General features: G+C 36.0%; 1 protein-coding gene across 3 annotated transcripts in view; it reads left to right on the forward strand.

The window, feature by feature from the left end:
• Window positions 1-23,178, forward strand: part of LOC107220886 (syndecan) — a 101,899-nt gene extending 78,721 nt beyond the window's left edge. Inside the window, exons 2-5 of one of the 3 annotated variants that reach the window (XM_015659658.2) lie at window positions 13,936-14,134; window positions 17,431-17,519; window positions 18,750-18,915; window positions 19,992-23,178. In XM_015659658.2, coding sequence (XP_015515144.2) covers window positions 13,936-14,134; window positions 17,431-17,519; window positions 18,750-18,915; window positions 19,992-20,173 — 636 coding nt within the window. In that variant the 3' untranslated portion in view covers window positions 20,174-23,178. Of the gene's footprint in view, window positions 1-13,935; window positions 14,135-16,278; window positions 16,409-17,430; window positions 17,520-18,749; window positions 18,916-19,991 lie in introns of those variants that run through there. The other 2 variants (XM_046736295.1, XM_046736294.1) reach the window with 2 other exon arrangements.
• The last annotated feature ends 509 nt before the right edge of the window (window positions 23,179-23,687 follow it).

A 23,687-nucleotide genomic window follows, 5' to 3' on the forward strand; every position in this document is an offset into this window, starting at 1 on the left:
TTTGGATTATTCGAGACATTATACATGATTCGTGGAAGAACGCTCGGATCTTGACAAGAAGAGTAAAAAGCGCTGAATAAAAAGCTAATACAAGGACCCTTTCAGTCTTGGATACACGTGATATATTCTTCCAGCAAAAAACAAGTTTGTCGCATCACTTTCCAAGCCCACGGCGAAATATTGCCGTTTTATCACGTTACAGAGACATTTGGAAGATCCGCGACGAAGTGTAATATCGCAGTCTATTTCCAGAGCGAGAAGAGGAAACTGTTAATAGCCGCGGTGCGGGAAAGGTCATATCAACCTCTGCTGGATTCCTTGAGAGGCCAATTTTCCAGCGAATTTCCCACTGTAATGTGACCCTTATCCATGAGCTGGGCGAATTACTTAGCGAAATTCTGTAAGATTCAGCGAGGCGCTGCTCGAGATCCGGTTCCGTACTACAAAGCAACGTGTGCCGCTCCTAAGATGATAATAAAGTCAGTTTGGTTGGCTTAACTCGAGTTGAGTTAGGTTAGGCCGTGATTCCATCCTCCGGTTAGCCACGCCTAGTGTTCCTAATGACGTTAGTGTCTAATTTTGTTTCCAGACAGTCGACAGCCGGCAAAATCTCTATTACGCGACCCTAGAAGTCAATCCGAGACATGATCAGATATTTCATGGTGGCTATCGGCCGGCGGAAGTCGTTGATTTATACTTGACCATCGCGTTCGATTCGCGGCATTTCACAAAGTTTCGATCAAGATTGGAAGGTCGCGTTGCAAATCTGCTCCGAAGATATAGAAACACTTATCGGAAAAGAAATCTCTATTTTTCAACAACTTTTTAAATCGATCCTTTCTGAGATGTGGCTTTGAATTTTCTGTTTGAAAATTTTTAAAAATCTAGTCAAATTAATTTTCAAGTTACAGCTTTGAATAGCTGCTATTGACACGGTAAGGTTCGCCAAAAAAACAACAACAATTACCCGACTGAAAGTTACTAGTTTTATTTTCGTTCTAAGCTTGGCAATTTGAAAAATGCTTTATCATTGTTTGAGTTATGACACATTACACTTTTAGCAGGCAACGGAATTCTCGAAGAGCTTGCACTATTTACGTCGTAATAATGTTGTTCATTATGCGAAACAAAAAAGTAAAGTATTCTCAGATTCACCACCCGCCTAGTTGTCACCGGACCTAAAAACTGTGACTTCATCGTGATACTCATATTTCGACACGTTTTTCCTCATTTTAGCAAACTTTAACACGTCTTTACAATTCGTAGTGTCAAACAAACATAACGGTGGTATCCTTCAGCGAAATAATTCTGTAACTGCAGTGTCAACATGTTAAAGCCAAAAAATAAAAAAAAATGGTTGATTCTAATATCGCAGAACGTAACCCCGTAGAATCGGAGTTCAACGCCTTTCCTAATTGACGCTGCAACTAACTATTCGCTATGAAATCGGTGTATTTAACAAAACTCGTTACTATTGCTATCGTAATATTAACCCTACGTGTGTACATTTGTTTTTTAAACCTTTAGTCCGTACGCTTTTTCGAAGACTTTTAAGCTTTCAGTAAATCGGAAAAATCAGGGTTTCTTCTCAAAGTGTCTGCTACATTATCCGAAAGTTGGCAGACACGAAAGTTTTGAAGTATCGTTGATAAAAATTGATATTCAGAAAACGTCTGTTCCTTGAAAGACCCGGTGTATAGACGGAGGGATAATTTTGTTCTCCGTTTTTTTCATCAACCTTACCTGTTGAAATTACGAACGGCAAGGTACGACCCATAGAAATATTTAAATGTGTAAAATAAAGGAGTGGGCCAATTTTTATACTTCTATTATTATTTGGCAATAAAAATCTGGCTAATGTTTGCTTACTCGATTTCTCATCTTGGCATAACACAGGATGAGATGTGGCCTGAATGATACATGACACAGAGTTTTATCCCTAATATTCTAACATTCCACCTTATCAAATATCGTTATGTTATTGTAACGTCGAATATTGGTTCGCCGTTATAAAATCGTTACAAATACAAATCGATTTTATTTATAAAGTCTTCAAACTCGAATATTTCTCACATTTGTTAAATTATAACTTTGAAAGTCTTATTTTGTCCTGTGAATTCCATTCGCTAAGCAATTTGGAATTCCCAGAAAATTCCAGACTTTATGAACAAGAATCCTTTTCAGAATCTGGAATCGTTTGCTTTATTTTCATCGACAATACAGACTAGAAATAAACTTCTTTGCACTCGTTACTAACCAAGTTTTATTTATACCGAAGCATTTCATTGTTACATATTTCAATTATACATATCATTTCATAGCAAACTAGCGACGATATCTTCGATTGCATAATATCAACATTCAAAATTATTTTTAACTGGAACGTTTACGTTGAACAGGTTTTATTTGATTCGTTCAGCCAAATTCTATGGAATTCAGATTCTTCCGGAGGCGAAAGATTTCTTTATAACTAAACCCATTCGGTAATTCCAGAAAATTCTTTCTCCACTTGCTCATAATTGTAATGCAATATAAAATGCATGTCGAATGCGAACTGATCTTTAAAAAAAAATCCTACAATTTTACTTCAAACACCTTATTATAAAATCCAATTCAACTTATGGCTCCGAAAAATAACCATTTTATTAAACTATACATAAGTATACTTTAACGAGCTACATTAAAATTGGAATTTCCGTTTACTTAAAAGGAAAGTAGACCATGAACGACGGTACGTAAGGTCGGTCGTGTAACAACTAAACATGATTTCGTTATGATATAGTGAAGGATAAAGCGAGACGTGTGTCAATTCAGTCTTTTCACAGACTGACCCGTCGGACGCTGACCCATGTATGTGGGTGGGAGAAGGAAGTGTCAGGCATGTATGTGCTGTACATACCGTGTACAGTACGACTTCCTGCTTCATTCGTTTTGACACCTGGACACCACATTTCGTTACATGCACACGAATGCGTCACTATTCATATCCGTTTGTCTCCGCTGATTGCGAATGAAATAATTATATTCCAACTAAAAAATTCAGCGAGATTTCGTGACGACCGTTCAACGCAATTGGATTGACTCTCAATACTCCTGTACGTTTAGCCCAATTTTCAGGTCGGATGCAGACCAAATTTTTGTACGAGACTCGTTGTTCCATCGTTGAAAATGGTATTAGCGAAGTATCTGCTTATTTATGGGGTATTCCGTGCAATTCAATTTCTTTAAACTTTTTTAAGTGATAATAACATCTGTAAAGTCTCCAACTTACTTCTTTTTTTTTTCAAATTTATCGAATCACTTTTAAGATACAAATATTCGCATCTTCTCGAAGTTTTATCTTCTCTGGAAATTTTGTTTGAAGTTATATCCATGACTTGTAAGCACCGTTTTAGCAACTCATCCCTGTCCCATTCTTCGTAGATAGGCTTTATCATTTTCTCCACGTCTTCGCGACAGGATTAAGGCTTATCCGTAAAATCATTCGTTGTTAAGGATCCCCCCTTTATTGCACGTTTCATACCGTTGACGGAATTATCAATATTTCGTCTCGCTAATCGATAGTATTTAGCAAGTTCATTTTCTTCTTTCGACGATCCCGACTCGTCCAATATTAAATCCCCGTCTTGTTGATAAAATCGAGGTTACAGACGAAGCGAAATATGCTTCGTTTTAGCAAACCTTGTTCGAATATTCTTTTCCTAACACATCGTTGCGGCATAAAATCGTGAGTGCCGGTTTAGGAATATAAAATTTGCGCTATTACGTCTTGTCTTTCTCTTTTAGGTAAAAAATACATATCGCTTTAAATATTTTCTTCGACGAAGATTGTTGTCGACGCTGCCTTCTGCTGCATGAAGGCAACAACAGCTGTAGTGTTGGGTCGAAAACCCTGAACAATTTATCACCGAGACCAAGCTGCGGCATGCGGATCGGAAACATTGCTGTCTAACTGCGGTCCGGTAATTGTTCTATCTTGCTGAAACCTCGTGGGCATTTTATGGAAACCAACTGCTATTATAACACGCCTGGGGAATACATACATCATGCTACATCAACTGCAAATTCGACCGCAGGATACGGAGGACGCGTTTTGGCATCCCTGTTTGAATAATAATTGAATGATGAATTTATCACGGAAATCAGCCCTGCGAAGCGTTCTAATTATCTTTGAATTACATATCCTTGGGCCTGCATAGAACTGCGTCATCTATGCGTTAACTTTAATCCGTAAGAATGCGTGGATCGCGTTTCATCGAGTTGTTATAAAATCGGTAGAGGTATTTACACGCAAACCGCACGTATGTTATTTTATTTGTCTTCAATTCGGGTTCGCACGAATTTTAGAATTGTTGATCGTTACAATGTAGTCATGTCAATAAACTTCAACGTTTCAAACAAACACTCGGTTGGTTTTCTTTGGGTGCGAGAACACGGTATATTCCTAAAATGAGACAGGATAATACAGTATATGCAAAAATTTTTGTGCGGAAGACTTCTGTAGACTGTAATTTGGTGTCAATCCAACGCTTGGCGATTAAAATTGTACCACAGTTGTCTACAACGGCCAATTCTAACACGATATTTTTTACACATCTTGGAAAAATAGTGTTTCTGATGAGTTTAAGACAAAATTCATTTTGGTTCGTTTATTAAACTTAAAAAAAGTAAAAGTATTTTTATGTAACGCGAGCATGTTTTACGTGTTTTCTCATCCGTGCTTTTCGTACAGACGATACCCATTTCTACGACCGAAAATTGATTGTTAGTCTTTGGCTCGTAGGCGTGCTCACCTACGACTTATATTTCAAACTTACGCTCGCCACTAAAAGACGCGAGTTTGCCTCCTTGTTACACTATACATATACTATTTTCACGATTCGTGTAAATTTTCAACAAATTTCCCATCAGTTGTCATCGTTATCCCAGTGTTTTTTGAATTGTGTTGGATTGAATGAGGGAATGTTTGCAGCAAACCAAAAACTCGAAGTACTGTAAGACGGAGTCCTGCATCTGAAAAATCGCCACGTGAGAATGTGGAATAACGTAAAACATAGCGGGCGGAATTGTGAATGGCGACGATTCAAATACGTAAATTCCCGATAAGTATACCTTAATAATAGGTATACCTTAAATCCTAATGACACTCCAATTGGATATTTTCTTACCGTAAAACATCCTTTCGTGCTTGTGCGACCGTATATATAAGCTGAGTGAAAAATCCAACGCACTTTTTGAACTTACAAACGAATTACCAATAAATATTGTTGATCGATCGTGATGATGTTACATAAAAGGGATCGTTACAGCGACACCAAGATGGTTAATAGCAGCTAACGAATGCCTTGAAATTTTTGGTTGAATCATCGTCGATTAAACACCACGGACAATGCTATGCCAATGATTAATTGAGGCGCATCGTGGCACAGAATGGTGGTATAACGCATACGTATAGGAACAATAATTCCAGTTTACGTAACAACGAATGTACAAGGTAAATTATGTACGACAGATTAGAGCGCGTTTGTATTATATTGAAACGATAATATTAGTGGCTTTGGTTATAACGATAACGATCGTTATTTTCGCTGTTGAAAAATTGCTTGACATAAATTCTCTAGTCATATTTCTTTCGGCGTAAAATCTTTATCTTGTATTATACCGTGAAAAAGGGAAATCGGCGTTCCACAAATCACGTCATAGCTCACATCAGTTACCGGGAATTTCCATCGGGGTCATAAAACTTGCAAAGTTGAGCAGTAGGCTGAAAAATATATTCATAAGCGTTTGAGTACCTACGTGAATCGTAAATCCTCGCTTTAAATCCGATATGAAGAATCCTTCCATATTCAGATTCGTACATTATAGCAAACCGTTTGAATTTCATTACTTTTCTCGTATTAGATTTGATAAAAATACTTATGTCCAATAACTGCTGTGACAATTATTATTTCTTCATTTCCGTATAGTAGAGTAATCGGAACTCTTTCAATTCACGAGACCAAAAATATATCCACCCAAATTGCAACTAGACTTTTATAAATAAAAGTATTCAATTTCGTACGTTCGAAGTATTCGACCGTAAAATAAGAATTTCAGAGTCAGATTCAATTGTTATTCTTTATAAGTCAAGTTCTGTACGTGTAAGAGTGACATTTATTCATGAAAATTCATTTCAGAAATGCGTCATACGATCTTTGACTGAATAAAATTGAAAAACCGACTTTGCGAACCGTTTGGAGAGAATGAAACTATAATCAGAAACATGGCAATAACTATCTCTAAAACTCGATATGCCTCATACACTGAGAGAAATTTTTACTTCCGATTACAGCTCAGTCCTTAACTATTTTCATTTTTTTACCAAAATCGAAAAATATTGTTCTAGTTCCAAAATGAACATTAATTTCGTAGCTGTTACCAGAAAGTCTAGTATCCGTTGCTATTCTTTCTCGTCACGATCGCTGTTACCGTATTTTCTTGTGTCTGTTGCGAAAATTTAATGCTCGTGCAACAATAAATTGACGTTGTCGCCTTATTTAACTAAAAAAGTATAGTAAACCTCACAAACTGATTTCGCGTTGCAATTACCAAAAAAAGGATCGACAATAGCTCAAAATGGTTCGGTGTACCTCGTTTTTCGTTATTCCAACAATATTCAAACAGTTTTTTTAACGATACCTGTTTTACTGAATTTTTCTCAGTGTATTCCTCCCGCGACACGAAATTGCATGACCCAAAATTTGACAACGCCGTATCGATCATGCAAGGCCGCAAGACAGCCTTTTCACCGACCGAGCTTTTTCACCCCCGTTTCAAAGATCCCCGAATACCTACGCCATTGGCTTTGGCTGGGGGTTGCCGAGGGTTGGTCGCTACCAGACTTGCTGCCGGCTGTCCGCGCCGCTTTGCGGCACGTCTTCGTACTAGAGCGGCGCAGTCAGAACCCGGCCTAAAGCGATGGTAGACCATCCGAATCCTCCCTCCTTCGACACCAAGGCACTAGGTCACCCACAAAAGCATCTTAGCTAAGTTGTAAGTAGATACAGCCTGTCCTGCATGTCGCCTTCTCCTAGACACGCGTCGGAGACTCAGCCTGTAACTTATTTGCGACACCTGAAATTCGCCCACGAGCAAAGTCAGCCGCCCTTGCAAGCTCTTCAATTTTTTAACTCGCATGAATATTTCACCGACCTTTCCGTCCAGCTTCCTCCCTGGTTCCCCGTGTTTCCTTTTCGAGAAATCAGCAGCTCGCAGCTTGCAGCGTGAAGCTGTTTGGTTACAGCCGCCTACGCTTGTGTAAATTTAAACATATATCACACACCCTAGACTCGCTGCCTAAACACCCAAGTCACAAACAGCTAACGATGTAATTTATCTACGAGAGGCAATTTTGGTCAGTTTTGACTTGCCGACAGCTTTATCGACAGCTTGTTGCTATGTGACAACCACCGATTGTGCGCAATCGTTGAACATCTTCTCGTCTCACGGCAACCGCCCAATTCTACTACCGACCGACGGAGAATAGAACTGCTTGACTACTCTCAATTTTACTGCTCTTCAAATTTATTCCCTCGTTGTTTTCACGGATGGCTCGTACAGCTGCTGTCACGTTCCGAAAGCTTTACTTCTAATTTTCTAAATTTATTTTACTTACGCCACAGCGGGCTTTGCGCCGAAGCATTACAAGTTACGAAAATCTACGAATATTGTAAGGGTTCCTAATCTGAGAAGACGTGATATGTATAATACATCGACGATACACTAGCTCACGCTATTATCAATTAGCTCGACTCGATACGCGGTAATTAGTTCGAATTGTTATTGCTGTTGTTGTTGTTGTTATTATGATTATTTTCATGATTTAATTATTATGTTCTGTAAATTATAATCAAATTTTTTGACAACCTTCGTTTCCTTTTTCTCAAACTAACAATAATTATAAGAGCTATCGGCCTTAAACTTAATTCCGACTTTCTTGAAACAGTCGCCTTCAAATCACTACACCTCTAATAATTTTTTTTTCTGCCAATACCGAAGGATCTCATTGTCAGACGTGTCGTGTTTGTTCGTTTCTCATTTTCAGATGCAGTAAGCTTGCTTTCGAAAAGAGAGCATAAAGTCAAATGTGGAACATTTATAGTAGAAACTTACACCCATTTGGGTCACCTGTATAAAAGTAGGCTCGAGAAATTCGGTTGAAATTTTTACAACCAGTCAATATCAATATTCTCTAGTATGTTTCAAATTGTGGTTTGTCGTGGTCATCGAATTCTAAGGAACAAGAAATTTAGTTAATTTTTTTTTTTTTTTTTCAATCATAACACGAATTTTAATTCGATCCAATCGTTAATACACAATTCTATCGCTATATATTCCTAACCGATTCTTTTGCACGAGGTTAAATTCGTTTGGAATAAAGTTTCTTAGGTAGAGTCATTCAATTTTTATTCATTCGTTTCTATTTCAATACCGCAGCGATTTTCTGTAGAATTTTTTTCAGAGCAAGTAAGTCAATCGCTGTAAATTTGATTCCTTCCAGCCATTTATTAATGCGCGAAGAAGTATATTCAACTAGTCATTCATGCTGTTATTTTCAATTGTAATTGTAGGATCAGAAAAACAGATAAGCCAGATTTAAACTTTCTATCGTTTCCAATTATTTACAATCTTTCCTCGCTTACTGGATTAGGCCAAACCTAATCGGGATCGGTTGAAACATTTTCTGGAAAATCACTGTTATCAACTATAATTTCAACAATCAGAATTAAAACAATCGTAACTGACATAGCAGCAAGAAAAATACTTACTTTTGTACACGAAATCACATTAAACGAGCACGTTCCAACACGAAAGCCGCTTCTTTCCCTTCTTACCCCCCTCCCCCGCACTATCACTATTACTTTTTGAGCTATTAGCGTTGTTTCAACCGACCCCGGTCTCCTCTATCCTCAGTTAATGACAACCTCGCATCTTTTACGAGTCACACGTTTTTTTCATTCAAAAGGATTCTTGCGGCATGTAATTTCTTTATAAATCGGTTCATGATAGCAACCACAACAGCATTGAGAGAAATTTTTAGTTCTGGTGACCGCTCAGTTTTTAGCCATTTTGATTTTTTTACCACAATTGAAAAATATAATTCTAGGTACAAAATGAAAATTAGTTTTCTAGCTGTTACCAGAATGTCTAGCATCCGTTGCTATTATTTCTCATTACGATCACTGTTGCTATATTTTCTTGCGAACTGTTGCGAAAATTTTATTCTTGAGCAACAACAAATTTACGTTAAAGTCTTATTTAACTAAAAAGGCAGAGTAAATCGAACAAACTGATTTCGCGTTGCAATTACCAAAAAAGGATCGACAATAGCGCAAAATGGTTAGGCGTACCTCGTATTTCGTAATTCCAACAATATTCAAACAGTTTTTTCAACGATACCTGTTTTACTGAATTTTCCTACTTACTGTAACAAATGAAATTTTTCTCTATGAGTATGTACAGGTATATACTTATTCTATAGCCCAGCCAAATCAGCTATTCTTAATTTAACAAGACTGAATCTCACAATACTGGTTCTATTGTTGCCCCCAGATAATAAACATCAGTCTCCGGATGTGTCTGTAAGAATTTATTACACCGTCGTTTACAAAAATTTTAGCACACTCGCGTAACGCTCAAGTGCTTTTTTCTTTGTTCGGGAAGATCGATTTCGCGTAAAATTTCTGACCCCTTCAACACGTTGACTCTTTCACCGATTCCTCGCTCTCACGACAAAAGTTCGTGACTCGTTCTCTCGGCACCCAGCGATACGATCCTGCGGTAAATTGAATTACTTTAAAGGCACGACGCAGGAAAGCCCAAAAGAGAGAGAGAGTATAGCTGTAGAGTCACGATTCAAGTCGTTTATAGAAACCAAATAAAACCCATCGCGCACCCACCAAAGCCGCTTACTCTTCTTACAGCTTATACGAAGATTAAATCGATCCTCGTGATTTTACACCCTGCGTTTCCGTGAAAGACTCGACCTCACCGCCAGCTGATAGGAAACCGAAGCTTATACTTTTTTGGTCTATTCAGCCATATCTAAAAAGATATTCGTATCTCACTGATCGAGTCTGCGTCGGCTGCAAAATAAATATTTTCAGAAATTGCGGTACAAACCTAAAATTGAACTTCAAATTCATATCGGCTGACGTTGATACTGAAGCTTTTATCGTAAACGCGTACTCTGTGACACTGGTCTTTATACCCACATTATTGACAACAATAGAAGAAATCGATTTGCAATAGTGACAAATCAATGAAATCAAATTTGATTTTGCACTTACTGCATATGCATATTCCTACGACTTATCTTTGCCAACTTCAAAAAAAGGTAGAGCTTGCACTGTGTACCTGGTTCGGATACCCACTTGTACAAAAAATCATTGCTTTTGATGCCAAGTTGTTTGTAGACGTATAAGATTCTTTTTCACACGTCATTATCATCATCCGACGTTCTTGTCTTGGTTTATCTCTTCAATGGTTACAGTAATGGCGTTCCAATAACATGAGAGATAATTCCTTAGTAAAAACAAAAGCTATAAATAAGGTGATTATTTAATAAATACACAAGTCATGCAAGTCAAAGGTTCAGCCATACCGATACCGAGAAAAACGCTTTGTTAGGATCCAACACCGTTGGTAGAATTTGAAAGTTTTAAAAATACATGATATATTTTCAGTAAAACTAATAACGAAACCCCTGATGTTCGGAAAGGTCAAAGTCAGTATACCACTGATCCCCAGATCCTTCTATCAACACGAGTCCCCACAGGCAGCCTGCGGTTCAAGAAGTTTAGTCTAGTGATACAAAAAGAAGACTGTAGTAACGAAAGAGTAAAACGGAATGTTACTCATACAGGATTCGTCTGCCCCAACCACAGAGTCGTGAACTGACTCGAAAAGAAACAATCACAATTACTTGGAGCCTTAATATCTTCATTACAGTTTCCTTCGTTACTCGGAAACGAAAATTTAAACTAGGTTGTTCTCGCAATGGTTCATGCACAAAATTAAGACTGCTGGATGCCAAAAAATGCTGTGTCAAACCGAGAAGAGATGCCTACTGCTATTACCAAAATATCTAACGTCGCGTTGCGTGGATGAAATTACTCGTATTCATATGATTTGTGTAATATCTTCCCAGTTATTCTCAAAAATCATGATCATCAACGGGAAGAAGAACAATCAACTGCTCGTTTTCATTCAGCAATCAGCTTTCTAGAAAAAGAACTTCCACAATTCAATCTTCCTACCAAATTTTCTGCAATGCGATATCAGTCTAGGCGACTTTAGTTTCTGAATTTTATACACTGAGAAAAATTTCATTTGTTACAGTAACTAGAAAAATTCAGTAAAATAGGTATCGTTAAAAAAAACTGTTTGAATATTGTTGGAATTACGAAAAATGAGGTACGCGTAACCATTTTGCGCTATTGTCGATCCTTTTTTGGTAATTGCAACGCGAAATCAGTTTGTGAGGTTTACTCTACTTTTTTAGTTAAACAAGCCTTTAACGTCAATTTATTGTTGCACAAGCATTCAATTTTCGCAACAGTTACAAGAAAATATAGCAACAGTGATCGTAATGAGAAAGAATAGCAACGGATGCTAGACTTTCCGGTAACAGCTAGAAAACTAATTTTCATTTTCTACGTAGAACTATATTTTTCGATTGTGGTAAAAAATGAAAATAGTCAAGGACTGAGCGGTAACCGGAAATAAAAATTTCTCTCAGTGTACGAATGTCTTCGCTGCCATGTGCGAAGACAAATGCCAAGGCTCACAAGATCGTTGTAGGCCCGGTTTGCCCTTCTTCACCACAAACCCACATGTGACACACCCTGACTCGCGCCCCTTGTTCCGAAGACTAAAAATACAATTCAAACAAATCAACAAACTTGCGCTCGGACCGAACTCGGTCACGAGTCTAACGGCGCCACGATCGTAATTAAAGCACCCAGACCACTTGACCTCCGGTGAACCCTGGTCAGCCACGGTTGGTACTTGTCGTTAGGGTCGAGTTTATACTGGCAAAAACCGTTTCTGTGCAGTTCTGAACCCAGTCTCACCACTACTTCACTACTAACTCGATTTTCGAATAACAGGTAGTAATCTACGATCATTTATTTGCTTTACAGTCCTTTCGCTGTATGTATTTAGTTTCACTTGAAGTCCCGTGCAATGCTAGCGAGTCTATAATTCGCAAGATGATTTTTGCAACGATGTTTTCGACTTCAATTAAGTAGATACTCGTAAATCCTTACGGTCGAAGTTTAGAAAGAAACTTGGGTGTACTCGAATCCTCACGCTTGAACAGCCGAATGTCCTCGACTTTATCCTATCAGACACGAAGACCATCAGAGTCTGCGACGCTCGTTTGTCCGAGACCCTTTTTTGCCACTGTGATAATGTAAGTCGAAGAAATGGAGAACATTAATCCAAATTACATAGCTTCTGTCGGTGACTCGAAGCCGTTTGCTGAACAAATTAACAAAAAGTTTATATATAGCGCAACGGATCCCTTCTCCCCGGGACCTTTCATTAGGAAAAATTTTATAATCTCGAAATTCTTCCGAATAATGCCACGGACTGATGAAATATTTAATGTGAATTATACTTAAATATTGACAAGTTATACAAGTACGAAATAATATGTTATTATGTTGCAGAAACATTGTTGCGATATAATTATGCTCATCATGTACCGAAAAACTTTGGTGGGCGTAATTTGTTTATACGTCCAAAGAAGGGTTCTTTTAACAAAGATGGAAACCTGTTTTATGTTGCGACAGTTATCGCAGTCGTCTTGCTTGACTGATATATGCGGTGGTTATATACCGAGAATTGATTGCTTCTTGAATGAGTTCACGACTTATTTTTACCTTGACCCTCACCGATACAAATGCTTCTGTTTTGCGGTATCATCGATAATAAGATAACCTTTTCTTTTTATTTAACGAATGTCATATACATGATGCAGTCAGTCGGATTTACAATTCATCTGAGTATTTATAGTATTGTGATTACCAGTTTCATCACTTTATTGCTAGCCATTAACAGGATAATTCAACTTGAATAAAAATTCTTGAGGGGTTTTAATCCACATGCGAGTTCTAATTAAGTGGCGTGTAATTCGGCGATACTGTAAAAGCCTTGCTATCATAACTTAGAATTCTATTCACGATTTCGAATTTCAGAATTTCACGACCAAATTTGAATTCAGTAACCCATTGAACCCTCGGAAGCCAGATTTCACGGTTATTATTTCGCGTGTAATTCACGCTGTATTCACATTAATCGACTTCCAAAATTCATTTTTTACGACTCAATTTTTATTCGCTAATGTTTTCACTCCTCAACTTAATGTGCTGGCATTCTATGCTATTCTTTAAAGGTTCCTAAAAATTTATAGCGCGAATAATTTTTGCGCTCCTGTGAACATTTTGTTTCGAGGATCATGAATGTTTGGCGTGACATATTTTAAATAGTATTTGCTTTTTCTCGCAGGTCACCAAAATTTAGGTTATATAATCTAACAATGAAGATATAAGTTTATTAGGAACAACTTTCCGATGCATATTTTTCATACAATCCCTATAGGTATTGACATCTTTTGTGTCTCACAAATACATCAGATGTGGTGACTTATGTAGTAATATAACTATTGACCATTCATTTTTCCACGTAATAGTACAAATTACAGCTATGTAAGCACTCGTGAGAAATTGTCCCTTGTTCGTAAGAAGAGAAAACAATTCTCAATAATAAAAGTTCATTCATAATATCTTCTCTTAGTATATTTTAGCCGACAGGTATTTTATACCTGGCGCATTCTGAAGGATCCCTTCGGATATCTATATTTTTGACTTTTTTTCTTTTCCCGTACAGAAGGATCAACAACAGCAGAGCAGCAAAGAAAGGTCGGCGGGGAGCGTGTCGTACAATTCATACCTAGACGACGACATTTACTTGGAAGATCAAGGGGAATTCGAAGGATCAGGTCGCGGGGGCGGTGAAGTTCGCGACGATCTCGAAGCCTCCGGAAGTGGGCTTGGTCCTGACGATGAGGATGGTGAAGACGGCAGATGTAAGACTTGGGCCTTGAACCCTTTTAGCCCACTCATATGCTTTGAAGATAGCTGAAATAGCGTCGATTTCTCTGTCTCATTTCGAAGTTGAAGGTCTTATTTTTATCGAGACTTGGGATAAGATATGCAAATTTTTTCTTCGTTACGATAAAAATTTAGTATCAAATGCAGTCCATATTTGCTTGGTGTTAAAGGCGAAGGTAAATACGTTTCAAATATAGTCTTTCACCTTTGAAGCGATGCTATACTAGATTTCGACATGGACTTAGTTATCCCTGAAAGAAATGAGGATACATATTGAAGTACAATTTTCACTGTGATGATGGTTGATTGACGAAACTATAATGCAGCAAATCTCGCTCGCCCATTTGGGTATTTCTAAGATCACTATATTTATATGATGCTGAACTAAAAATTTGGTAACGTGAAATAGCGGATCCAGTACGGGAGACGAAAATGGAAAGAGTCAATTGATTTGGATGAAACTCGATTATACGCGAAAGTTTTTTGAGTGGTTGATTGCGTGTTTGAACTCGAAATTAAAAAATTCAAAATAGCAGATATACAAAATCAGCCATTTCGAATTTACAAACTAAGATTTCGGATTCGTAATGAGTGACGTCAGAAACTCCGAGGGCATAATCGACTTTCATTAAAATAAATTGACTTCTTGTATTTTCATCCACCATATTGAATTTCTAGTTCAGAATCACAACATCGCTCAACACGAATTTTGAGTCTCGGTTCTAGATTTCAGATTTTGATTTCTGTCACGTAACTAATAGACGAAAAAAATAGATTTATTAAATAAGGTTTGCTTTTTATTTCAACGTGCTGCTACCTGCTGTTTATGCTATCAACCAAAAACTCCAAGACTTATTTATCTACGGAAAAAAGACAAAAGCAAACTTTATAAGTAATAAATGAAGATTTTGATTATTATTCGATGTACAGAATCAAAATTTATTCATTTAAAGATAAGCTCCAAAAAAATTTTTTTTACTTGACCTCCGTAATCGGCAACCTACGAAACCCCCGATTTCCAAGTTTTGCGTCAATCCGAACCAAGGAGAAATTTATGTATATCCCAAATCAGTAAATTTGCAAGCTTTGTTGCATCATGACTTTGTCAAGATGGATGACACAGAAATTTCACATATAGGTATATATGATGATCTTCATTTTTTACGCAGAACACTGCCAAACGGACTTACCATCCGCGAGTTACGAGGCACGATGTGTATGGCACGCTTTGGTCGAGCGTGAGATGCCGCAAAGCTCTTTACCGACCGAGCGATTTTCGTGCAGCCACAATAGCCATAGCTGAAGGACTTTCCGAAATTTTATAAGTAATGAAGAGTAAAATTTCATAGCACTATTCTCAAGAAATATTTATGCCAGTAAAGTTAAAGTATTAGAGCTGTGAATGTCAGTCATAATTTAGAACACAGTTTACTTACCGTAACTTTTGCATAAAAATAGTGCTGTGATGCGTATAATTAAACTCGGAATTACTTATTACAAGGTCCGGAAAAGTCTCCCAGGTATGAAATATTGCTCGGAAGTGAGTATGATACAAAAGTCCCTCGGCCCGTAAAAATAGGACGGTTTATACATAATTTTAACTGGTCTTTGTCAAATTCCTCATATTTAATGTAATAAAGTCCAGTCGAGATAGACATTCGAATTTCCATTTAAGGCTATTTTTATGTCTATCCCGACTGGACTATTTATTTGAATTTGCATTTTCTAAATTTTGTTTACATGAAGAAGAAACTTTTTAATAAAATTCAATTGGCCCAAGTTCAACTTTCTAACTCTGATTTCATTGTTTTCTTATTCGACCAACTTTTTCACTAGACTGTACAAACCAGCATCCTTAACTGCGACGTACTGTAAATTGAAATACAATTTCAACGCTTTTCCGTACTCGGCATTCACGCCTAAATAAGTGGCATTATAAAAGGAATACCATCCAGCCGATGATCTTATAAAGTTATAACGTTAATTACATATCTTGGAATGCTTCCTGTAAACGTTACGATCTTCCGTTCGACTCATTACATACCGAGAAATAACTCAGCCAGCATGGACCGGCGCACATGTTGACTCAACAGCTGAGAAGTACGTGGACAGGAAAACGTGGCTAATGACGAATGCGAGCGGACTGATACGGAATCATATCGTGTCGCGAATCTGAAGTATACGAGACACAATTGAAACCGATATTAACGGAAAGGAGGAGCAAAAGTGCAAAGAAAATTCCTGATTTGGTATTCATCTTTTTACTCGTTGTCAGGAATTTGTGTGCCGTAATCCAACAAATTTTTCGTAGTTTTTCGAGACTTTTGTTCTATAATTGCCTAAACCCAACAGATCTAGAGACATCGAGTCGTAACAAAATGAGTGTGTGTGTGCACTTTTTTTAAACTGTATAGGCACTGACAATGAGTTTGCACTGTTTCAATATTTTTCTCAAATTACAAAATCGCAGCTTTCAACATTCAACCAAAATTTAAATCGCAAAGTTCTACCGAAATTACACTATAATTATTGTCAAGAATGGATAAGTATCACTCATTTTTACTGGTATCAAAGCCTACTTCACGCACTGATGTGAAAAATACTGAGTAGCAAAATTCCACGTGCAAAGAATGTCTTATTTGACACACCAATAACACCACAAAATGTATTCCCACAGTTGTTGATAGTTGAAGTACATAAATGCATTCTCTGGCGTTGTTGTTGCGTGAAACTAAAAATTCTTTGGATGATTGTATTTGGTATTCTACGTAAAATTGCGCTACCGTCGATTTTTTTCGCGTCAGTAATATGTAAGCTTTGATTATATGATTATATCAAAGTAAGTGACACTTTACGCGATCGGTAAAAACTAGTCATATTTGTATTATGTACGTATTCTTAGAATTAATAAGGAGTAAAATGACGTATCACTAAATTCTTATTTTTTTACGCAATATTCACGTCTGAATAAGTGTAATAAGAATCACATACACAAGCGGACTAGTTTACTTAACATGAAAATTTCATTGAAATACTGCTGTTATGTGCATTGAAATCGTTGCAAATTTTTGGGTAAAACTTTATGTAGGCTGATTTTTCTTCGTTGCACTGAGAAATTCGATATTTTCTTCTAAAGCCTATGCATATCGATATAAACCTAATAATATCATAAGATATACCATGAGTATTTTGGTACAACATATAAAGTTGCTTATCGTCAAGCCAATTTTTAAAATTGATATCGTGTTGAATCAAAGTTTATACATTTCAGCATTCATCCCACCGAGAAAAGAAACAGTGCCAAAGAAGGTTGAAACAAAGGCCCCTTACATCGAAGATACCATCGTCAAAACAAATCAGGTGAGTTATTCAACTTGACAATTGAGTTCAAAAGCTGCACATTACTTTCTCTGTAAAGGCATGGCAGATATAGATGTATGTGTAGTAGGTTGTTGTTTTTTTTTTTTAATTTTTTTTTTTTTTTTTTATAATTTAATTTTTGTTGTACTTGCTGTATAAAAAGTAAGTTTCAATCTCTCAGACAGACCACATCTGGCTGAAATAGTTATTATAATGTCAAACTATAATATATTGAAATATCTCGGCAATAATATCGTCTTTGATTAATTTTTCCTCCATGACACCTGAATGAATGATTAAATCGTCACATATTGAATAATTAAAGGGGAAAAAAAAACCCGGATAGTCTGTAATTAGTTATGTAAAATTTCATGGTAGTTAATTGATTAAATATTTATGTTACTGCAATTGGAATGTAATATACGATAATTCTGAACGATTTGGAAACTACATTATTTTGTCTCTACATTTTTTGTTGAATCAGTCTTATACTTTTCGATCAAAGTTAATCCTCTCTTTGCAATGTCGTGAACAACCTACAGAGTTTTTAATGAGTCTGAACATCTGAAATAACTCTCGTATATTTCCCACTAATTAGAGTTGATGTTGAGAAAATGAAATGAATCTTCAATAAGTTAATCGTCAATATCGTTTATTATCTTTAATAATATAACAATTTGATCATTTATTCAGGCTTTGCGAAGATCTATCATTCAAAGAAGGCATGCTTGTCAAGATATTTTCATGTATTGAAGTTCAATATTAAATTGATTATTCCATCACGGTGGCAGATACAAAATCGCTGTGCGACACCTCTTAGATTTCGTTCGCAGACCTATTCTTCGACGTAGCCTTTCTGGGAGACCAAGCTTTACTGCGTTTCTGGCGGGATCTCGGAAAAAAATTTTAAAAAACAAATTTGAAATAGTCTAGTGTGTTAGATTTATACTTGCATCTGTGAGTATTGAATGAAAACTTTCGTATGAAACCAAAATATTACGTTACAAGTGATCAATAGCCGACTCTTGACGAAATAAAAATTTTCTGTTGCTGCAGATTCGTGACAGCAATTCTTTAAGTATAGATATTTCAAATTTTGGAGCCTTTGAATAACCTGTGTCTACACGTAGATACTTTACATATCTTTAGCCCAAACGTACTATTTATTATACACTTTTTTCATATGCTACCAATACTAAATATACGCTTTAAATTTTATTCCCCTTTCAGCCTGTCATTGAGACAGTAAACAAACCAGATACCGGAGTTGATGTGAATGAGCCTGCGGGCGAATACGACCACGACGAAGACACCGGAGACAGTAGCGGCCCTGACATGAATCCTAAGCAGGAAGACCGTGCAAGTTCCTTCTTTGCACAACCTGGCGTCTTGGCTGGTAAGCTTTTGCAATTATTACCATCTTTTACGGTTTCCTCATATCAAGATTCTCACGTATGATGTGTTACAACACAAAAAACTGTTTGACCCACCGCTCATTACCTGGTGAATTCAAGACTTCGGAGGAGAGTTGTCGAGAAAAAAGTTTTCAAAATCACTTCGCTTGTTATATTTTATACATCATATATTTCTGTATTTGAGTGAATGCTTACGGTTATTAGGGAGAGTATTCTTTAAATGCCAGTATTTTGAGGTAAAATATCTCTGTTTTTACTCCGAAGGTGTGATAATTTCACTGCACTGTATTTGGTGAAAACGCCCAGATCAAGTTCATCCTAATATCAAAAATAGTTAACAACGATCCTTAGAAATTTCCTTGAAAAAGACATAAGGAGAAGAGTTTTGGACTTACAAGATACTAATTGAAAATGTAATTACGAAACAGCAGTGTCTGAATGAAAATGCCTGAGGTACTAAAAATGCAACATTATTTATTGAAATCAAAACTTGGAAAGCAGTCAATGCATACTGTGAAATGGTCTCATAAAAGAATGCAGCAAATTTAAAGGGTAATTAATGATTAGGAGCAGTGCTTCTATCTCACACTATACTTACTTAGAGCGCAAGAATCACAGACTTATTTCGGTAAGATATTACCTAACTTATCTAATCTAGCCTAAATGACACTCAAGACGAGACGTGCAGAGTGCTTAGTTGCCTGAATCACAGGCTATTGTACCTGTCGAACGACGCATTGTACTGTGATATATAAAATGTCTGGTTAGTGATTTAATATTCATATACTTACTGATCGTTGAATGATCAACAATAGCCACTTATGACGAAATTGGTGTGAACATAGTGCGAACAAATTGCGTCAAAGACAATACACCTAAGTTAGTTATGATAGAAGTTGAAGTATGGATATAGTAGCCTTTATTGTAAGAAGATGCTGGTATTACATTAAAAAAATTGCAGTATTTAATTCATTAAAGAAGCAAAAGAGAAGAAAACTAAAAGTAACAAGTATCGAAGACATTGTCTTATTTTCTGATTGAATTTTCTTTGTTACAGCTGTTATTGGAGGCGCAGTTGTTGGACTACTTTGCGCAATCTTAGTGGTAATGTTCATTGTATACAGAATGCGTAAGAAGGACGAAGGATCTTACGCTCTGGATGAACCGCGTCGATCTCCCGCAGCCCAAGCATATCCAAAACCAGGAGCACCACACCATAACCGAGAGTTTTATGCTTAGAGCACTGGTTGTCTAGAAACTGATTCATACCCTTTACAGCCTCAAGATAGATACTGACTAATTGGCAATTACACTCGTCAGTACGTAAAACAATCTTGACACTGTATCAACAAAAAATTCATAATTGGAAGTTCCAAACTATTCCAATGCTCGTTGAGACAGCGCGCTTATGTTAGGGATGGAGTTAAACAATTATAAATTGAAATTTTCTTTCATTTATGTAACTAATCCAAAATTTTTGACGCCTATTTGAACAATAATAGATTCCTCTTGGCAATGGCTACATTCACGTACAAGCAGTGTTCAATAGACTTGACACGATATACGAATTTCTTCTTCAAGAGTATCAAATCTTGAATTCACACGTAAAAATGATTTTCATGCCTTTAAAAAAGAGTATGTAGCCATCGAAAAGAGCGTTCAAAGTTACGAATTTGAGTCCAAATTTATTTGTTCAAATATTTATGAAATGATTGGTCAATTTTTACTATGAGTATTGCAATGACTTTAAAGAAATTGGCATACATAATATTTTTTTGTGCAATTTGCTATCGAAACACCATGGCTAAAAGTATGTAACCGCAGTTAATATTTCTATTTTATTTGAATACTAATCCAGATTGGAGAATGAATGAAATTTGTATATTTCAGTTTCAAGTATTTTGCTGTAGATACAATACTTCAATCATCACAGTTATATACTGTCAGCTGCATGAACAAATTCTACTGTAAATCAAGATGTATAGAATTTGGTTTTGTTACGTTCCCTATATTTTTATGTAATTTTCTCATAATGCATACTCCGTATCGAGCAATTGAACTACATTCTTAGTATGATTATGGTATCAAATAATTTTTATTAGTTTGCCTTTCAATGCCAAACAATGATGTAGGAACAAATTAATCAGCGTATGGTGACGAACAGATTTTTAAGTATCAATCTTTTTTATAATTTGTACATAAATAATCACATATGTCGTACAAGTATACTGATTGTCGTTTTAACAATTCCAAATCCATCATGCCAGACACAAATTGATCAATTTCAAACTACCCCAGACGCGTTGAAAGTGTATAATTAATGCATACGTTATTCGTTTCCCAAGAAGATCAACAAATCTACACATTATGTGGCGTACATCTTGTACAACTCATACCTTAGCTATTTTTGACCATGAGATTAACCGTAAAATCCATTCTAAATCGTTAGACAACTAATTATTGCATTAGACAATATAATAAATATTGAAAGTGAGCGAATTTAACAGTGATAAATGAAGATGTGTTTTGTCACAGTTCATGCTGTCATGTTACGTAATGCAAGTGCTATCAGTCATAAAATTCAGCTAAATTCGCATTCGGCTGTAGCCCGATTTACAAAAATATTTGCCAACCACCAGTAACAGCAAAACGTGTAGTACACATATAGAAATTAATATATAAAGAGAGATGCATTTAATTATTATTGTCCAATAGTGAAACGCATTCGCGACTAACAATGTCAATGACGCAGTTCAGAGTCACCTACATTTTAATATCTGTATGAGACATACAAGCTTAGAAGTGAAAAACGCTGAACTGAACCGTTGATAGTACCTTAGCGTAACAGAACCAAATATACTTCTTAAATTGTGTCTACCGCACAAGCGAAAACGTGAAAGATACTTTAGTATTTACTATGAAAACACTGTAATGACCAATGGAATGTAATCTCATCAAAAGAAACATGTGAATGAATAAATCACATGAAGAGCCACTTAGACTAGCTGGAAAAATGGCAACTGACTAAACTTATCTACTTTCCGACTCCTCTTCTGACATTCGTACCTCTAATAAAGTTAACCAACAACTGAAATAAATAAAGAACGATATGTTCGTTGAAGAATGTTTAGAATATCTCGAAATATTTGTGAATGTCCCGACGGGTCAGTACAATTGATATAAAAATAAGTAATTACGATTGTTTTGTGTTCGAAACTGGATGAGAAATGTTTTCCAATCGATGACTAAAATATTCATGATAATTCATATGTAACAAGCAACCGTAAGACGCTCTAGACAAGCTAACAGCGCACATAATTATAATCAAGGAAAGAACACGTGTTGCCATAAGTTTTAATTATGTTACAACTATTATTACTGTATGTAATTAATTACTAAAAATTTATCAAGTAACTGAACTATTTATTGATTTTAGGACTAACTAACTTGTACACACATTTTTCCTTCTCAGTTCGGCTGCGATGGCTACCAATATCGGTAGGACATCGTTTTATATCTACGTATAATTATTGTGTAATATTTAATGTTAACACTTGATCACCGATATTTGCTTGTGTTGAATTTTTCTTCATTCGGTGGTAATACAAAAATTTTTTTTTTTTTGTTTCGTATTTAAAAAATCTGACATTCGGTTAGAAAATATGGAACTGAAAAAATATCATGCCGATACTGCCATATTACGTAAGGAAAGCAATTTGGTACAAAGCCAGAATTTCATGAGGTTATCGAAATGACATATTTTAATTTGGTTGACTGAAAGCAGAACAAATTCATCTTTATCTTATTTACCTTTATTTTACAAGTGAAAAATTATGCTTACATTCACTTGGCTAGGTACCAAAATATTGATGGTTTAAGAATTCTCAAATTCAACAGTTTTTTATTGTTAAATGTCCAATATAATAATAATAATAAATTAATTAATAATAAATAAATAATAATAACTAATAATAATGCGTAATTATAAATAGCTGAATAATGTTAGAAATGGCAAACATAATGTTACCTATATAACATTTTTTTTTGTTTAATTCCGAATCAACAATATTTGAATCAAGCGAAAATTTACTAATAACCAGCTACATAGTTTCGAAATAAAAATGTCATGGTAGAAATAGCTTTTCGTCGCATTGAAAATTGCTATCTCGACAAAAGCTAATTGTAAACCTACTATTTGAAATCGTGCGAGTGTGTTCCTATGAGTAAATTTTTATACTCCAACAGATCTCGTAATAGATTCCTTACTATCGTCCTCTCTTTTCCTTGAAGCGTATAACATCTTCTTTGTCTCACCGATTCGACTGAATTTTCGCAGAAACTCAGCTCTCGCATTTACGCTAATTGCGTACTAGAGTTCAATCATAATGAATATTGATTCCCAGGTCCATTAGAAGATACGCGTAGTCAGTAGAAAATACGCTCTTCTCAATCAATTAGAAAAATTCGTGCTTTGAAGTTTGGTACGCTTCTATAGACGAAGAACAAAATTCATTGATGCAAAGAAGGGAATGAATAAATACGCACCAGTCATCTTCGTTTGAAATATTTGCCGTATACGTTGATAACGGTCGGAACTATGAAACCATATTTCGCGACTACGAATTTTATTGTTGCTGAAGTTGTAAAAAAAAATGTTTTTTCTAGCATCACAGAACCGACTGAACTTGATAATACGAATTCTCCCAAATGACTGAGATGTACGTATTTTTCAGTAACTGCATTTATTTGTCTT

This window comes from Neodiprion lecontei, chromosome 4 (assembly GCF_021901455.1).
Source record: "Neodiprion lecontei isolate iyNeoLeco1 chromosome 4, iyNeoLeco1.1, whole genome shotgun sequence".
Lineage (NCBI taxonomy): Eukaryota > Metazoa > Arthropoda > Insecta > Hymenoptera > Diprionidae > Neodiprion > Neodiprion lecontei.